Source organism: Adelges cooleyi, unplaced genomic scaffold (assembly GCF_023614345.1).
Source record: "Adelges cooleyi isolate 19-005CV unplaced genomic scaffold, UGA_ACOO_1.1 ACOO_flye_CR_arks_rails_tigmint_CR_PRNA_574, whole genome shotgun sequence".
Classification (NCBI taxonomy): domain Eukaryota; kingdom Metazoa; phylum Arthropoda; class Insecta; order Hemiptera; family Adelgidae; genus Adelges; species Adelges cooleyi.
The window spans coordinates 14,166,142-14,185,230 of NW_026096268.1; the positions used below are offsets into that span (position 1 = coordinate 14,166,142).

Below are 19,089 nucleotides of genomic sequence, written 5' to 3' on the forward strand. Positions count from 1 at the left end.
TAACTCATTAGCTTTCATTCGGCATTTAAATAAAAGGCTCATAATTATAGGTATATAGAATAATAATGCCGAATAAACTTTTGTATCTCGAACAAATGAGCCAGTAGATTAACAATAATTAATTAGTCTCTGAATTAACCAAGCGATCCAATAGAAAACACGACTCTTTAGTTAATTCAATTATTTGTTGTGCCTAATTATTTAGCCCTGGTCGATTGTATATTACACAGTTCCATGATTGTTTTTGATCATCAGCCGAGTGAACTTTTTAAGTTTAATTTAACTGATGGGTTTTATTCATTTTTTGGAACCGAAATTATTTTATCAAAATATATCTGATGAAACATTTTAGATTAAAAAAAAATATGTATTATTATTAACCGAAAATATATTTGTATTTTGCTCGCACATTTTATTGGGATCACTTGCATCCTTTTGATATTCACCACTTAATGATATATGTTGTGTTTGTATAAATCTAAAGGTTATAATAAAATGTGCGAGAGTCGTTGTTACTAAGTGATCCTTAAAGATGATCTGTAACAAAGGATCTTAGAAAACAAAGTTCAACAACAGTCACGTCGTGGGTAAATTAATACATTTTCTAAATAAAAAGGGATGATATTATCATTGTTGGCGCACACGTGGTAACAGTATATAAGTCTTTATTACATTACCAATTCCCGGGATTAATCTTTCGTTTAACTCAGAGTTAACGCTTCAGCCCCGAGGCGAGAAAGTAATGAGGACTTTTTAATTGAAATCAATGGCGGTGACCCGGAAACGCAGGCGGTTATACAGGGGCACCGGCGAAAAGCATTTACATTAAAACTACGTACAATGTATTATGATGTTCTTTGGTGAACGACCAAACGAGTAATGACTACCGATAATAGTGTTGTTGAGGTCTGCGTCAACAGATAGGTCGTTTGCGGTTTACAGTGGTAGGTGAAACAATGTAATTGGCATACCGACTACCGAAGTACATAATTACCTTTAATTTCAAAGTACAAAAGTACCGAGTGTGAGATGGTTTGCAACCAGATGAGATCAGATCGCCCACCAGTTCAAAAAATTGCAATCTATTGGCGCATACATATTTATATACATTAAGTCCACATGCATGGACTTCTTGTGCTTTCTTTTCAGTTTTAAAAAACAAAAGCGAAGTACAATATTAAACCCATTAAATAAGGGAAAATGTTATAAATACATCGGGTTAATGGACTTTGGTACATTATTTGATTATTTATTGCAGCTGTGTCGTGGTGTAAAGTTTGAATAACTAATACTTTTTTAAAATTATTTTGGCATAATAATAAAAATGCCTCTCGGCTCAAGGTTTGTCGGATATTGCAAATTTCCGTTGATTTTGACCCTTAACAAAATGTATATAGCCTTTGGTGGTGTACACCAGACGTAGCTCTTAATTGAATTTATTTTGAATTATTATTTTTTTTTTACGGTTTCGAATGACGGCTTTACGGTGAAATCCGAATTTTTCACTACACCTTTTTATGTATACCTATTTCACGTTTTTCCGAGTAATAATCATAATAATAATTAGTAAACGGAGACACAGCCTATCGGGTTATTAATCAGCGGGCCGTTAAATCCGGCAACGGGGAAAAGCCGGGCGTGGGCAAAAACCCAGAGATTAACCGAAGGCCGGAAAACGAGACTAGCACGTGCGATTTCGATGTGATTAATTACCAGAACGAGTCCGGTCGATTGCCGACAATTTTCCTTTTGCTTTTCCTTATTTCTTCTCTGGTCGTCCGGCGTTCCTTTTGACGATCACACGGTCCACATGGCGCCGCGCAATAATGGCAGCAGTTACAAGCAACAGCTGTGCGGTTCAGCTGGCAGAGGGTGTCGGATGCAGCCGAATGGCGTTTATTGATTGTGTCGTTTGTACTTGGGTACATAATACTGATGATGAGCGGTGTTGTGTTAAAGAACCGCGTGAAATGCAGTACGTTTGTTTTCCCGTAATTCCTCAAAAAACGGTGATATATTATAACACTCGGGCGTAGTATATGTTTTGTTTGATAATAGGCGGATATCAGAGGAGTGGGGCTTGGGGTTCGGCTAAATATGTTAAGAAAAATGATTTTTTTCAACTCGAAAGAAAGTCATAATAATATTATAGCGTGCGATTACCCGCGGGAGGGGGAAAACGCTAGGAGATAAATTCAATTCTGTCGTGCGTGAAAACTATTCGTTAAAGTCAAAATGATGATTTAAAAAAAAAAAAAAAAAAGCATACGTTCAACTCTCGCGTATAATACGGGGATATTATCATAATGTGGTTATCGATTTTACTTCATAAACATTTATGTTTCACGGTTTACTTCAGAACTTCATAACCGTAAGTTCGCGCCCATATAATAATCTACTACCGAATGATGTGCCATAGAGTTTTTATACCTTTTGAGAAAATGTGCTGTTTAACTAACTTATCGGCACGTGATTCACTTTTTGGTAATCAACGTACAATTTCATTCCGGTCCATTTTTTTTTTTATTGCGGCCAGTGTTTTAATGATGATGAGTTTTGTTAATATATTTTGTATAGTTACCGACGGTGTAGAATCCGAGAGACGTATATCGACCAAGTGCAAAAGTATACAAGTTGGCAAATTATCAGGTTTTCTTTTAATACATTTCAAACGGTTTGAAATAAAAAAATTTTGAATAACAGACATTCTAATGACACAGCCTATTAAAAACTGCGCATAATTTATCTATTCTGGAAGTTTAACGAGTTGACAGTTAAATTCAGGTTAAATTATTATAACAACCATACGGAGATCATCGCGGGTTGATGGAACTCCGTTTGTCAATGACTTAATTGCCACTTGTGTAGATTCGAGAACGGACAAAATTTTTCGGGTAAAATTACTGTTGTTATTCTGTATTGAAAGGAGGGGTGGGGTAGTATATGATACTGAATATACGGCGGCCGCATTAATTGAAAAAATAGAAAAATAATAAATTTCAACAATGAAAAAATATATATATACTCTGTTAAAGTACTACTCGGTAACTCATGGTTTTGGTTTTTGAATTAATGCTTCGCGTTTTGCGATTACATAAATAATTGTTTACACGACATGACAAACAAATTTAGCTTAATGGGTTTTCGTATCTATCTGGTTTAAACACACACGACGGCTGCTAAAGTAAACACGGGGAGTGTTGAAAAACTTTCTAGATACACCGCCTGTGTTGTTGTTATACAATGAACACGAAAAATATGAATTTTTTATTAATCGTTATTTCCGACGATATTTCGTTAAAAACCAAAAAAAAAAAAACTCACAACTAGTAGAAAGTTTTGTTTTTATGTACTCAGTCTATTTTATTATTAATTGATAGCTGTTTGTGGGTGTAAACAAAATAAAATTGACTTTTTATTAAAACTATTTAAAATTCCGTACTGGACTTACGCCTGCAACAACATAAATATAAAGAGTGGCACGATATTAATAATTTATTTAAGTAAAATGTGTGGGCTTGTTTAATTTTTTCCTTAAACCGTCCCGCAACCTAAAAAACCTCCACAGATATTTTTTACCCGAGTAGATAAAATGGCGAGGCTTCTTCAATGCTCTTTGTGTTGTTTTTCGATGTTCTTGTTAATGGAAAAAAAACAATATTAAAATTGTATTAAAAAAAAAAAAAAAAATACCTCGATCGAGTAAGAAATGAATAGTACATATTATTTTTTCAGGTAAGGTTGTCAAGTTCGAAGAATCTCTTTTCTTGATAGTATGTTGATAAGTAAGGCGAATTCGCAGGTGCATTTGGTAAGTATTGTTATAAAATAGTATTTTGATTTATTTCAAGCTTTTTATAAGTCCAAAAAGAACGCAGTATTATACGAATCAACGCAGTGAAGGTATATTTTGATAATATAAGTAGTACAACGAAAGTGTTTTTGATTTTACCGGATTAGAAAATAAAAACGAGGGAGATAATGTCTTAGCACACTACTTTATTTTTTTCGATATCTCTTCTCCGTTAATATATTTTTTTTTTATTATTTAATACAATGTTCGCATATTATATTATGTGTATTTGCAAATATTTGTATAGTTCTATGTACCCTCTCTTAATTCACTTTGCCGTAATGAAGGTTTTGTTATTAACTTTGGCCGTCGGGTATGTACAACTCTACCCCACAAACAACATAACCATTGCGTTATCTTCAACGACCGTTCATTATTAAACAGAGCATGTACGGCCTACCGTTGACCCCAGGGCACATCTACTTTTACGCTGACCCTATGAAGGACTTTTTACATGGGTTTTTTCTCATTTATCATTGGACAATTTTTTTTTCTTTATTCCTTCACTTCAATCAACCTACATCATGGCTAGGCAATCGATCACACATGCGTTCACGAGGTCGATACACTTCAAAACAACGGCTTCCTTTTTGCTAGCACATAAATCGTTCTGTTGTCGACTTCTTTGGCTTAAGCCCAGGCGGCAACGCGAATTAGAATTTACGATCCCTTTAAACCGAACGTTTAACTCTGCCCAGATCTAAAATTGTTGATCTATTGTTAAAATGTAATCCTGACACAAAGGCAGTTAATTAAACCTTATTTTGTCAACTACACTGAAGAGACGAACAATTGTAAGAGTTCAAATTAAATTTAAAAGGTGTCAATAAAAAAAAAAAATATTATGTTAGAATTATAAACTAATAACTGTAAAAAAAAGTATCGAATCGGATGATGTTACCTATCAAAATTGAACAAAATTTGTTTATTATCCGACAAAAAATCGTTTAACATTGTCATTTTTATACATAGTGACACATTTATTTCCATTGAATAATACTTTACAATTGTACTTTTAATTATTAGGTTCGCAACGATTCATTAAGATTGTTATATTCCTAATGTTTTATTATTGTCGAGAGGTTAATTTACCTTTTTAACGTGTGCACTGTGCGCTAAAAATAATCATACTTAGAATATTATTTTCCAATAGAATATTAATTTATAATCAGGGAATATATCAGGTTTTCTAAAAATCTAGATAATTTGACGGATTATCCGGTTATTCAGATTCAATTGTTTGTATCCAATGGAAATAGTGAAAATATTATTATCTTGAATAAACATCACAAACCTAAAGATATAAGTCTTGAAACAAAATTTGTGTTATTCAATATAAATTAAAAAAACAGAACCAAAAATTCGGATAGTCCATAAAATACGGATTTAAATATCTGGGTTTCTGGATGCTTAAGATATTCAAATTTCAGTTTAAATTCTAATCACAACTTAAAGGTTATTAAATACAACTTTTAAGTGTACCTAAAAGACACTGTTAACAAATATATAGAAAAAAACTTAAAAACGGTCTCTTGTAAAATTGTTGTACTGAATTAACAATAATTTATGATATAATATTATTATTTTGTCAACGCAAATCTCAATTTCATCTCTACTCTACTCGTCCTGTCAATCGTGGTCTTATTATGTTATGATTGGGATTAATGATATGCTGTCAATTTGACTTTGATATACGGTTTACGTGATCTAAAAGGATATGCACGTAAGTACAAATGACAGTTAAATAATAGTACAGTAATGACAGTTTTAACGTTAAATAAAATGTCCATTTCCATTAAATACTAATTGTTCATCAGTTTAGTGAACAATTTCCAATTAAAATGCCACGCCTAAACACAAAACAAATGTGTACAAGTCCTGTACTGTTTCGAATGCTTAAGTATTTGTTTCAACCTAGTGTACAATATGGAAGGGTTGAGAAATCATGTTCTCAGTCTCTGTTAATCGTGTTTGGCGGGCTACACTAACAATAATTATTGAGATTAATCTTTTCTACCAGAAACGAAATCCTGGATTTGCCATTTTCGAACGGTTCTCTTTGTTCGCTTCGGCGTAATGGCCTTTCAATTGGTATAAGACCAAATGGGTCTTTGCCTAATCGTTCATGTATAATTAGGATTACAGTCATTCGCAGCGATGTCCCATTTAGTCGTTATAACGCCTTTGTTTTATTTTCAATTATATAACAGTTTTACCAACAAAAAACCTATCATACTAGTCATAAAGTGTAACCGTGTAGTAAGTTTACTTAACGTCATCGGTGTCCAGTGACAGCGCGTTATTTTAGACTTGTTTTTTTAAACAAATTATTATGTTAATTTTATTAAAAAACTCTCTTCGCCAATGTAATATGAATCCATATTACATATTGTTGTTCTGTTGGTTCTTTGTTTATTTATTCATGATGTTTCTGGAATATTAAACGTGTATTGTGGTTATTTAACAAACTCGATTGTTTATCGATTCGCCATACAGAAATGGATGTTTCAATGAATATTTATTCGGAGTTTTAATTAATTATTCGTTTTGTAAGCGCAGAGTTTTCACATAATACAGTTATGAAATATTTTGGTTTCATATAAAATTGTCATTGTGTTGAGTTATGCGTTTGTATAAGACTGAAAAATGTAACTCCGTTCATCAAGCTATAAACTGAACTTTGGCGAAATCTTTGTTTCATAGAAAATATTTTAAGGCACGCCACAGTGTCCAGAGATTACAAAGACCTTTCATGGAATCAACGACGATACGATAATGGTGTAGTACATTAGTTATAATTGATTGTTATGTCCTATCGTCGAGGGCTCTCTTATTCATAGCCAACGGTGATTAATCATTTTCACAATTTGCAGTGCGCGGTGTTTTCCAACATGAGTCTTTAAAATCTGTACAGAAACACATAAAAGAATATTTTAGCTCGATAAATTAATAATAAATAGATTCAAGTGGGCGTTTAGTCCGGTGTCTCTATGGGTCTTAAGGAATAATGACGCCGGTGGAAAAAAATTCAAGTCTATTTTCCATCAGAGTTCCATCCCGCACTCGTGCTATGGCGATACAGCGGCCGCCGGAGTTAAAAGCAACCATTAATTCATGCCCGTCTCTTGTGTAGAGTGTTTTTCAAAATGAATACAAAACCTGAAAACGGGGAAAAGGAAAAAAAACGAGCGTTTTGCGTGCATCAAGCCATTGTCATTACAATGGCGGTTCATTTTTTCTGTTTAGCATCCAACGCCCAACAGTAGACATCTGAAATGTATTTTTTTGTTTTCTTTATTTAATGTTTCCGATTTCTTCAATCGAGATTGATGTCGTATCAATCAGTTGCTCGATAAACGGCCACTATTTTTCAAACCGCTAATATTTCGCTTTATTTTATCCCTGTTATACTGAACGATCGCATTGTTAAATAGTATAAATAAATAATACATAGACACAAATGTATACATATTGTTTGTTTATAACCAAACAACCGTCAATTGCTCCTCATACACTGTACGCTCAGCGACCGGAAATGTAACTAAAGGAAACGAACGTACAGCACAAGGATAGCGTCTAATCTGAATTGTTTATCACATCCGACTCCCAAAGTGTCTGCCAGATGCATTAAAGGATTGCCGTACTCGTTTCCAAGGTATCCTCGCATCAATCATAGAACGTGCAGACCTTGGTCGCGACTTAACGCGTTTCCATGCGTACGTTTCACTCGAGTTAAGCAAAAAGTACATACGAATGTAGTCATTTTTTTTATGGCACACACGAAATATATGTAACGGAGGGTGTGACCTTAAAACAAATTAGAAAATAAATGATTAATGACAACGGTCACGGAAAACATGTCACAGGGACATCCAAATCCTGTGCGGTATTTAAATTCAACAATCATTAATTATATACGAGCAGTGGCACAGTAAGAGAGAGGGTTTGGGCGCTTGAGGTGTTTAGACCTACTCACCCTAACACTTCCCCTCCCTCGCACAGAAAAGTTAACGCTATTTGCGCTGGTGTTATAGATCAGCTATATATAGTTAGAGAATGAAGATGTTTCACTTACAGCGGGCCAGTCCTGATAAAAATAACTTCCCCTTCCTGACATTGTTTTCTACCTGACCTACATTAGAAATGTAGAAATAATTCGTCTTTTATTTGTGTTTCACAATAATTTTACAACTTTTGGTAATAACGACGTATATACCGGCTTTTTACTATAAAATACGGCAAGAATAGTCGTTTGTAAAGCTATTATCGAAACTTCTTTAATTAAATATAATTTAAAAGTTTGACTCTTAAGCAATTTTTTTTATAAGGCACCCGCGCTGTACAGGCACTTACTGAGTATAGTTGTCAACTTGACTTCCATAAAGAAGTATTATACAAATTATTATTTCCGTGTAAGTTAGTGATGCATTTTTTTTTATGGACCAAAGTTATAGAGTCTAAGATTTCAACCAACCTTAGGACATCTCCGTATTGTTACAACTTTACAGGAAATCTGGTGTATAAATTATAACATTGATTTGAAATTAAAATGACCAATATACTCCACTAAACTAATATATCACTGAACTGTGTATGATATAAATCATCTAGGTTGTTTCAAAATATTGTTAGTAGTAGTTTTCGTAAAATTAAAAAATATAATACTTTTTTAAACGCAAAAATCATCGAATGAATCATTTAAATTATGAACAGTTTTATTTTATTCGAAATAAGTAAGCAAAAGGTTTTCTTTTTCTTTTTAATAGAATTTCTGTTTGAAAAATAATACAGATTTTCAAATATATTCAGTTTACTCCGACAAAATATATAATATTGCACAGATACAACACGCAACTGAAGAAAATTTCATTAAAATACATTGTTAAGAGCGGAGCTTTTGAGAACTTTATTTTTAAGTTTTCGCACTGATGAAATAATTTAGCTTTTTATTAATATTCTTGTTACGGTGGACGTTTAGCTTTTACTTTGTCTGTTTATGATTGACGGACGATGCTCTAGTCGTTTGTTGTGTTTAAATAGCAATCATTTCAGCGGCGATTCAGTTTAAATTTCAAGCTTCGTTCTGAGGTTTTCCACAAAAACATATTGTACAAACTGGTAAAGAACACTGATGTATTATCATCAATTTTCTAAACAAAGTTAACGAATTTCGTGAGCGCTGAGCAAATAATAAATTAAAGTCAATTACACACCAGAGGTCACCGACGGCTTTGCAGCCACCGAAAAAAACTCTCATAATGGAAGCGTCTGCCAATGTTTTGTTCCTTTTGTGTGTTCACACAAAAGAATACCTTTAGACGGTTTCTAGCAGTAACAACCCTTGACACAGTGGCAATAATGCTTTTTTTTCTTCTTAACTACGTGAACGATTTAATTTCGCAATTGGTTTTGTTTCGAACTATTCAATTCCCAATTAAAGTTTCTTTTGAAAACTCCATACAAATTAGTGTTTTTTTACAAGACTTTAGCATTGAGTAATTTTAGTCTTTTAAGACATACTCTTTGTCTTACTATTCAGTACATATTTTTTTTGTACAAAATGTTTTTCTCGTTTCTATTTTTTCCTTAGAATAATGTTAAAACGTTGGATATTTTAAACGTTATAAAAATACAAAACATATTAGTACACGTTATCCTTGACGTTTTAAAGCCAACACCTTCAGAACTTAACATAGGTCATAGTATACGGGTTGCGATTGCCATGGGCCAGTTCACCGACCCATTCGACCCGTTCGATAAATGTGGAAACGGCCAAGAAACGTTTGTTCAATAAAGTTTACAGTGACGTTTGATGTCTGAATTTTTGTTGGATTTCACGTGGGTGTATTAAGTATGCATAATGATATGTTGACGTGTAGGCTGTACGGACACGCATGTTTCGACGAAAAAGGTTTTTTGTATAATGTAGTAGCGCCTACATAGTATGTATATTGAATGCGTTTGTCAATGTGTATACTAGATAATAGGCTCGGACGGAATCTTTCAACAGAGACTTGTGAAAAGTTGTGATATTCCGTACGGGAATCCCTTCGGTGCGGTCCTTAGCGTAAAGTATTCAACGGTTTACACAATATGGGATACGTCATGTATAATATTACGGTCGGCATCGCCGCCACTAGCTTCCAGTGTGTATCATATAATACTGTATTATATTTTGCTGGTTCGACACACGGGGCATAATGTTGTTGAAAGCTTCTTCGGTTCGGCAATTATCAATAGAGACACGACGCGGATGGTATTCCTATACTTATTACATTAGACGTTTATTGGCCCCACGCACAGACGATGCTGCATTGCTCCGGGCTATTTAGCCGCCGTTTTCTAATAATAATCGCGAAATCCACATTTTGACCTTTGCGACCCCCGTTTGTGGCTGCGCCTGGTAATTTACTTAACAGACCCGGTGGCTGAAAACAAGCAACACAATGCTTTTGACACGCAACCGGAAACTCGGTCTACCTACCCAACGTCTGTACACACACACACACACACCATTTTCGTCTCCCACCACCAACAATAGGTTTCAGACTTTTGATTAATACACTATACCCAGGCCGTACGATCCGTGGAATTTGTACGAGAAACGCGACTAACAGAAATTTTAATCAAAACCCATTTATTCGGACCGTAATAGCTTTGATTTTTCGATAAAAACGATAATTGCACAATTATTATGCAAATAATTCACATCTGGAACGAACAGTGTGGTCGAGCAGAGGTCACGGGTCTTGAGGAGTCACCGTAGACGATGGCCATCACACTAGTTTAACAATACTGAAATATAAACTGAATACTTAAATGTCACACTGACACGAGAAAGGCCAGAAAGCACTCTACAAAACCCCTTTCGTTGAGGACCTATAAAGATAACATAGCGTGTATTAAATGTACATGTAATACATTTTATGTACAACACACTAATTTTAAAACCGTGTTATGAGGATGTTTGGGGTTTACTCGATGACCAAAAAACTGAGATTACAGATTTTCGAAATTTTGTAGATTTATACCAGTCAAATGTTAAAACCCATTCCAAAAACCGCAGCTAATAACGCGAAATCAAGACAAAATTGATTTGTTAAAATAACACTCCCATATTTCATTAAACTCAAGCAATCAAGTTAAGTTTTTGTATATTTAGAAACAGGTACATTATTATTTGATTAATTAATAAAACGAATGACGGTTTTTTTTTCAAGTAAATAAGATATACTATTTTTAATATTTATTCTATTTGTTATTGAATTTTGTAGATTTTGTTCGTAAAGTTAATACATATAAAAATGTTATACATAAATATAATAAATAGTTATATGTGTTCCGGGCAAAGCTATTATTTTTTTCGTGTTAATAGTATATGAAAGTATTATAGCCAAACAAAGCATAGTAATAAAACAACAAAGAAATTACTAATTATTGGCTTCCGGAAAGGAAGAGCGGTGTTGACGTTGATCCAATAAAAATCAGTCAAATAGATATAGTATAAAAGTGCACCGGAAAATAATAGTTAGAAGTGAGAGAGTATAATATCACAAAGAAGATAAAGATGGTCAACAAGAGAGATCCCATTGTTGAGTTATTTTTTGCCGGATCTTTGTTAAAAACATCTACTTTGTGTGGTATCGTCGAGTCCTTTGTGATGTATTGTTTTCAAAAGCAAACTGAATCTTTTGCTTAATACCCCGAGGCAACCGAAACGTTTTCTATGTTTAATCAATGTCTGGTATTGTTCAACCGACCGTAATAAGATACGGTTGTTATGTAGTTTTAAAAGGCATCTCCTTTTGCGGTTTTGTTATCGTACCACACACAAGCTACGGGGGAACTGATAAATTATCCCATCTGCTTTTTTGAACTACTCTAGATTATATGGTTTGTGTTTGGGATTTGCAATCATTCAGTTCACGAGCTAATCTTGATTTAAGTTTCATAATATTATTAAATGGAAATCTGAATTGTATTGCAACAGCTGTACATAATTTATAATTGTACCGTTGTTTATACGATCAATTGCAATTAGTTATTTTATTAATACATTTTATATATTCTCATATAATTGAATAAAAAGTATGTTTAATTATTTCGCACTTCCGTAGGGATAAATTGAGAATTTTAATTTTTATCGGACATGAAGAACTTTATGGGTTTATTACTCTCAGTTTGAATACTATGTTATTACACTTAAAATATATACCCTCGAGAGTACCTGTATAATTTACTGGTAGCTAAATTGTAGATCAAGAGTACATATTTGTATGTATATACTCACCACTTTTATTATTATTATTATTTTTTTGTTTTTTTTAAATGTTAAACGAACAAAAAAGTATTATCAAAATCGTTTACGCCATTTATGTATATTTTATTGTTGGTACATTGTTTTTCACGGTCCAACCGGCGGTGATGCGTTATTGCAATGATGCTGTGTCTGTCGAGTGGTAAAAATCTGATAAAAATGTAGGTCATCCGTGTAGCCTGCCGAACCTGGCGACCGGGACATTTGATTAAAATAAAAACGTGCAGTGGTAGAACGCTTTTTCCGGTAGTGGCTGCCGTTCGAACTATTGAAAAATGCAATACGACAAATTCCTGAGGGTTATGTGCATATATACCGAGCAGATGAAATTCATAATATCACCGGGTCGTGCACGAGACAATAAATTCGTTCCAATTCATAAAACATATAATATATAGGTTCGCCGTGCGGGTGTGTATAGACATACACACAGACATTGAACGCATACCGAGACGTTATTATCATTGTTTTTTTAGTCGTAACAAACGTCTTGTACGTTTGAGTGACGTCGACTCTCTTGTCTTATCGATTTTGGCGAGAGAATTTTCAAACGAAATTAACCCTGCGTTTTTAGCACGTCGTTTCGCGTTAAAATAAATGCACCCGTTAATGGCCGGCACTAGCTTTTGGTAAGAATAAGATTATAGAATATACAAAGATGTACGGATCACTCGACTGCGTGCAATGACGTTGGGAAAATAGCGGCAGTGTCTGCCGTATAATTTAGTTTTGAAATTGAATTATTTACAGAGCAAAAATAATACAAGAAATGACGGGAAAACCGTACTTTGAAAAGGAATAGACTTTTAATGAGAACGAACAGCGAAAATAGTATTACAAGACTAAAAAAAATTATTTCCTTGTTTTTTTTTTTTGGCTTCTTTTTTGTATCGCGTTTTTTCCCATACGGTTTATGTAACAAAATCGGCTGTTTACTAGTTAAACTAAATCAACGACATCCATCTTGTATGCGGTGGAGCTCCTGCAATGGCAGTGTCAGATCTAAAGGGGTTCGCTGAAAGAACGTGGTTGAATATCTGAAGTGTAGAATAATTCTACTTTTTATAATTGAAAGTTAAGTTTGTCTTTGTCAAAACAATTTTCCATTCTCCAATCTGTAGACGTCTAGATCATTATAAAATGGTATGCGTTTGTGCATTTAATTTAATCATACTTAAGACATAGTTGAAGGAAAATGTTATTCAAGACCGTAACTCGAGAATTTAGTATGAAAACCAACCAACCATTGACTATTAAATATTCAGAGGGACGACGTAGCAGAGTGCAATAAGATGTTGTTGCGTACGGTCAATGGTTATTCCTCTCTCTCTCTCTCTGGGGTAAAAATAATGTTAGGTCAGGTTAAATTTAACAGCATACAATCCCGGTAAATCAAATACTCTGCCATTCAGACGTTGGCCGCGCAGGTCAATGTATTTATTGTTTAGTATTTGTATGTATATTTATGCGCGGGTCGTTGAAATTTTGCATTAAGTGTAGCGATAAAGGTCATAGTGTTGTCGAATGCACCAAATATTCAGTTGGTTGCACTGCGCTGTGTAAAGGCAAACCTCTCTGTATTACAGAGTAAACTTTAAAAGAGCTGTTGACAATGTCCAACAAAATATACACAAACAACGAACGGGCGCTCAGACAATCACTTTAAGAAGCACGCTTCAATACTTAACATAATCGCATTAAGTCTTCTTATACCGAAACATTATTATCAGAGTTTTACAAACCAGTGTTACAAAATATTATGACTCGAGAATTATAAAAGCACCGGTGAATTTTTAATTAAAATATAATATAATATTGTCGTAGAATATTATGAAACAACAGAATTTTTACGCTGAATTTATTGTGTTTCGAATAATAGATACTTGTGCGTTTGAGTCATAAACATTTCTATGTCCTATTTTAGATACTTAATAACCTCTATTGTAGTACTTTAGCCAAACTACTTTGCGGAACGGAAACACTCGACGCTACAAAGGTTTTGTTTAATACTTTTTTTTGCACACAAAAAACAAAATGCTTTGGTCTACGCATACACAAGGGTAAGATTGTCGCAATCGGAGCAGGCCAAGTGCGCGTGACATAGAAATGAACGTCAGTGGAAACTGTGTAAATTAATAACGCAACAACGATGGCAGAGGGATAGTAAACAAAGAAAAAAAAAGAAGATGTTTGAAGTCATATTTTTCATCATCAAGTTATGTTTTTTTTTTTTAATGTTTGTCCCAAACGTGACGTTGTAACGAAAAAAGCAACGCGTTTGTCGTCACTTTGACAGTAATGACATTTATGGACGCTAAAGGGTTTCAAACCTTTTTTAAATAATGTTTATTCATAAAAATTACATACTTCACAAAGAACTCAACTCCTAAGTAATATGGTAAGGGCCCCGTAGTAGTGAACAAAAAAAAAAAAAACAAGAAGAGACAGTTTTGTCATACATTAGAATACAGTCAGTGCATTTGATGTCAGTCTTTTGCTATTATGAGACCAACTCAAGGTACCATATAATATCCAACTGAGCCATCTATAATATCAAAAATGCCTGCTCAATAATATATTTTGAATATTTTTTGTGGTTCGTGTTGAACGATAATTTTTTAGCTTTTTTAAACATGAATACACACAATGTTATTTTTTTTTTTATAAAATGACAAGGGCATATATTATGTCATGTTTACTAATATGCGTGTTGCACCTATTTCGCCGTATCGGATCAATGAATGCGATGACGTCAGAGTTTATACGAGCATACTATCTTAAAAAATATCAATGATTGAAAGCGGCATTTTCTTTTTACACGTGATGACTAGCCATTAAAAGATTAATCGCCTTTATAGCCGTAACAATATTATGTGGTCACATAAACAAAAACCGAAACAACATTTAATTGTAAAACCTAAAAATTAAAACTTACCGATAAATGATTTAATTGCTCTTGAAGTGTACCTATTCATATTGAAACGTATTCATTTTGTTTTAGGTCATCTGAAAACAAACTAGCTGTGATAAGTCACCAACATGGAAATTCCAAAATTGCCGGCAGACTTCAGGAAAGATGGGTTGGCTCTCGTCTCGCGCATGGTTAGGACGAAAGACTTGGACGACCTTCAAGGCGAATCTACCCCGCCGGGAAGATACGATCCCCATCACCAAACAAAGCTAAAGGTACGTTGCAAAAAGTATTGGATGCCGAAACCTTTTTTAACTGCTGGTTTTTTAATGATGTTCAAAAAAATATGGTGTGCCGAATAGGAGTTGTACAAAATAAACACGTGCTACTAATATAAGAAGATATTGTAAGTCTTGCCCTATTAACGAAACTGAAAAATTGTCCATACAATTATCTTGGAAAGCAGTCGTACTCGGTATTTATTTATGTATTTTTGATAAAAAAATGAAAAAAAAATTGTTTTCAATTAACTCTCTGTAACTTTTTTTATATAAAACCACTTTGAAAGGCTTTGGCGTTTTACATTTTTAAATTAAATGCACATTCCTTGAATAATATTATTTCATTTTTAATCCAATTGTGTACATTTTATTTTATTTTACTTTGACCAATTTAATTGACTGAATAGCTACGACATCCTCGTTTATGCTAAAAAGTATATATATATTTTTCAATCAATAATTGTTGTGATGTATTTAATGAATTCCACGCACGCACACGGGATAATGTGATAACTATTTTCAGTAGTAAAGTTTTTTGTTTTCTTAAAAAAAAAACATCCCAGAGGAATCGAAAAATGTGTGATTTGAATATTTCCATGTTTGTGTTGATCGGTTTAACATAATACAAAATTCCCGTCAAGTTCTTAAAATGAAACTCGACTGCTCTTCAGTTTAATAGAACTAAAAAAAAACAAATACAAATAAAAGCTACACGAAAATGTGTGAAAATGTATTTATTCAACAGTGTAAACTTTAAGGTTGCAAATACAGTGACTTATGTGTTTGTTTACTAAACCACCATTTTATAGCTATTGACTGGCAACGCGTGGACAATAATATTGAGTTATTGCATCAGCTAGTAATGATTACTATTACTGACATTTTTTTTTTAAACTTATACCCCCTAGTATTTGTATCGTGCAAATATCCAGCGAATCTCAATAAATTGGTATATTTATTGCTAATATTACTCGTCGGATGGATGGAAATTGTTGGCACTCAATACAATACAAGTTATAAGTTTCAAATAATTCACAGAACCTTCCTCGTTTAAGTAAAACTTGAATTTCAACGAGAAAAATGATTGATTTTAAAATGGTTTTGTAATATATTATTGATACAATATTTGATGCGAATTTTGTTTTTAAATGCCAACTATAGCTGTAGCAAAATGATCTCAAAACATACATAAAATGTAAATCTTTCTCTCTCTTTCTTAAAAATAAATTTCAACGTTTTCGCTTGTCATCATCCATCCTGAGGCATATCAAATTGTTTGTTTGTTTGTGATGTACGGAATATTTTGTCAAGTATTCGATTGTAGTATATAATATTTATAGACGTACGTTACTTTCAAATAAATGCAAAAGATCTCACGTTAGCCAATATCCGTTTTCAAGTAGTACGAACGTGTCCTATTTCCGATCTATACAGGCGTGTGCACATTGCAAAAAACTGCTTTCATGTGTGCCTACGAGCGCATAATATCAAAGGAAAACAAATAAGTAGTTATGAATTTTTTTTATATAACACTAGTAATACTATATACTATTATCTTTTTTTTTTTTAATCGTTTCTTTAATATTATACATATATACTTTTGCCTACTCCGTTTTATCGAATTCTATAAAAAAAAAAAATGTTATGTTTCAATAGAGAGTGACCTATGAGTGCACCCTATGTAGGTATTTCAATATACACATTAGTTAGTTACCGTACCGGATACATGTATAAATAAACATCCATAATCTACAAATATCATTGCTATACGAATCTGAATATCTCGAAACTAATATTAAATTTACATACTGTACTCGTCAACCCACGGTATATACTTCACATATCTCAAAACGCAAAGTACACAATTACTTAATATAGAAATTAATTAAAAGCCCACTTAAAACTGAATATACTGTGGGAGACTACTTCACCCGACAAAATCAATACAATCTACAAAGTTTATAGAACACAATATTTCTCAGATTTTCTTTGAAATGCATATTTGCTGGAAATAAACAGTTATAATATAGCAGCAACGCGGACTACCGTCTAGCAATGGATTACAATTTAATTGGAATATTTATTTTTTATAGAAACTTTGAACGCTCAAAAGCGGCGGTTCTCTTTCATATCGGAATTGAAAAAAAAAACAAATGCTAATTAAAACCCAGTTTAATGCAATAGGAATTCTGCTGTACTATTTCCAAACTTATTGGACTCTATAAAAGCAATTAGCTAGACTTGATAAAACATAATTTTTCTTTCAAAATGAGTCGAACATGTTTTTATAGTGTTATTAGCGTGAACAATAATTGTTTTGTATATTGTTGGCCATTTATTTTTTACCCTTTTGTGAGCGTTACAATTGCAATTGACTGGAATTTAGTCAGAAAACATTTTAAAAAACAGTCGCCGAAGCGATAAAAGGCCAACGCGGTTATTGTAGAAAGCTGTTTAATTGGTTCTTACAAAAGTAACAATACAATAACGGAGTTTACCGCGCTTTTTGTGTGTATTGATCGATGAAAAAAAAGCGACACCGTAATTATGTATTATGATTGTCTTAGAAAGGTTTTTGGACGGTATGGATTTTTTTTATAACGCGGCGCATTGCTTAGGCAATCTTGCTACACCGGTGTCGACGGGTCGTGCACCTCGAGTATTGTTAATGTGTTATTATTTTTTCCCTTATTCGTATATCAACAAATAAAAATATCGAGCTGTGGTTTTTTTTTTTTTTATGTAGGTGTATTATTATTCTGCACATAGCGATACTGTTTATCTTCGGAATAGGGGTTTTTCGCTAAAACATCAGATAGTGTTTTCATTTCTGTTTACCTTTGGGAATATAAACGAGACGAGCGCTCGCGCTTTATTTTCTTTCTTTTAACGCCATTTTTATTTTAACAACATTCGTTTTGGGTATTATTTTATGATGATACGCCGTTTTTCTTATTTTACACTTTATTTCGGCGTATTGTCTACGATGATACTGTTATCATTATTATTATTATAATACGTCACGCGTAACAAACGGACGTTGTGTTAGTTTTCTTTACTCGAATAATACCGTTTGTTTTCGTTAGTTAAATTATTATTATATATATATAGGTTTCCGGAATAGCACGGGTCGCATTAACGACCGCGAATTGTACACCACAGGGTGATCGATAATCGTGCAACTATGCCAACACCTGACCTAACTGAAATAAAACCGGTTGCCGACCAGTGAAGATCAAAATCTACTAAACATGTATACCCCTGATAACTGTGTATACTATTATGCGTACTCTAATGATAGCCATTTAAGTGTTACTGTTTTGGGTTTGCGTTGTTTTTGCCCGCACTTTGTTATTCAATATCGCCAAACGATTGTAATTGTTATTTATTATTGGTAGCGTGTAAACGTTCAGTTTAATTTCGGTCGAATCGATCAATGCGAATCAGTGCCCGTCCCGCCTGTCAACGGCTATTATCTGATTGTATTGTTTTAAATACTGTTCGACTGTATCCGATGCGAACCAAGCCCCTTTAATCGGAACCGCCGATAATGGTGTTTACGATATACAAATACATTACCCAAAGCTATTTGGATTTTTGTTTTTGGATGTTGCGTTGCCGATTAACGTGCGGCAAGTGTACTGTGCAATTTGTTAACTGGACAACTTGAACTTGTACCCGAACGCCTCGCATTAAAATTAGCCATCACAAATGGCGATAGAAATGT

The 19,089-nt window shown here is 33.5% G+C and overlaps 1 protein-coding gene across 2 annotated transcripts in view; it reads left to right on the forward strand.

Annotated features, from left to right (window-relative positions):
• Nucleotides 1-19,089, forward strand: part of LOC126842790 (probable cationic amino acid transporter) — a 49,133-nt gene that overhangs the window by 9,229 nt on the left and 20,815 nt on the right. For both annotated transcript variants that reach the window (XM_050579942.1, XM_050579943.1), the window contains exon 2: nt 15,172-15,356. In XM_050579942.1, the coding sequence (XP_050435899.1) occupies nt 15,210-15,356 (147 nt within the window). In that variant the 5' untranslated portion in view covers nt 15,172-15,209. The remainder of the gene's footprint in view (nt 1-15,171; nt 15,357-19,089) is intronic.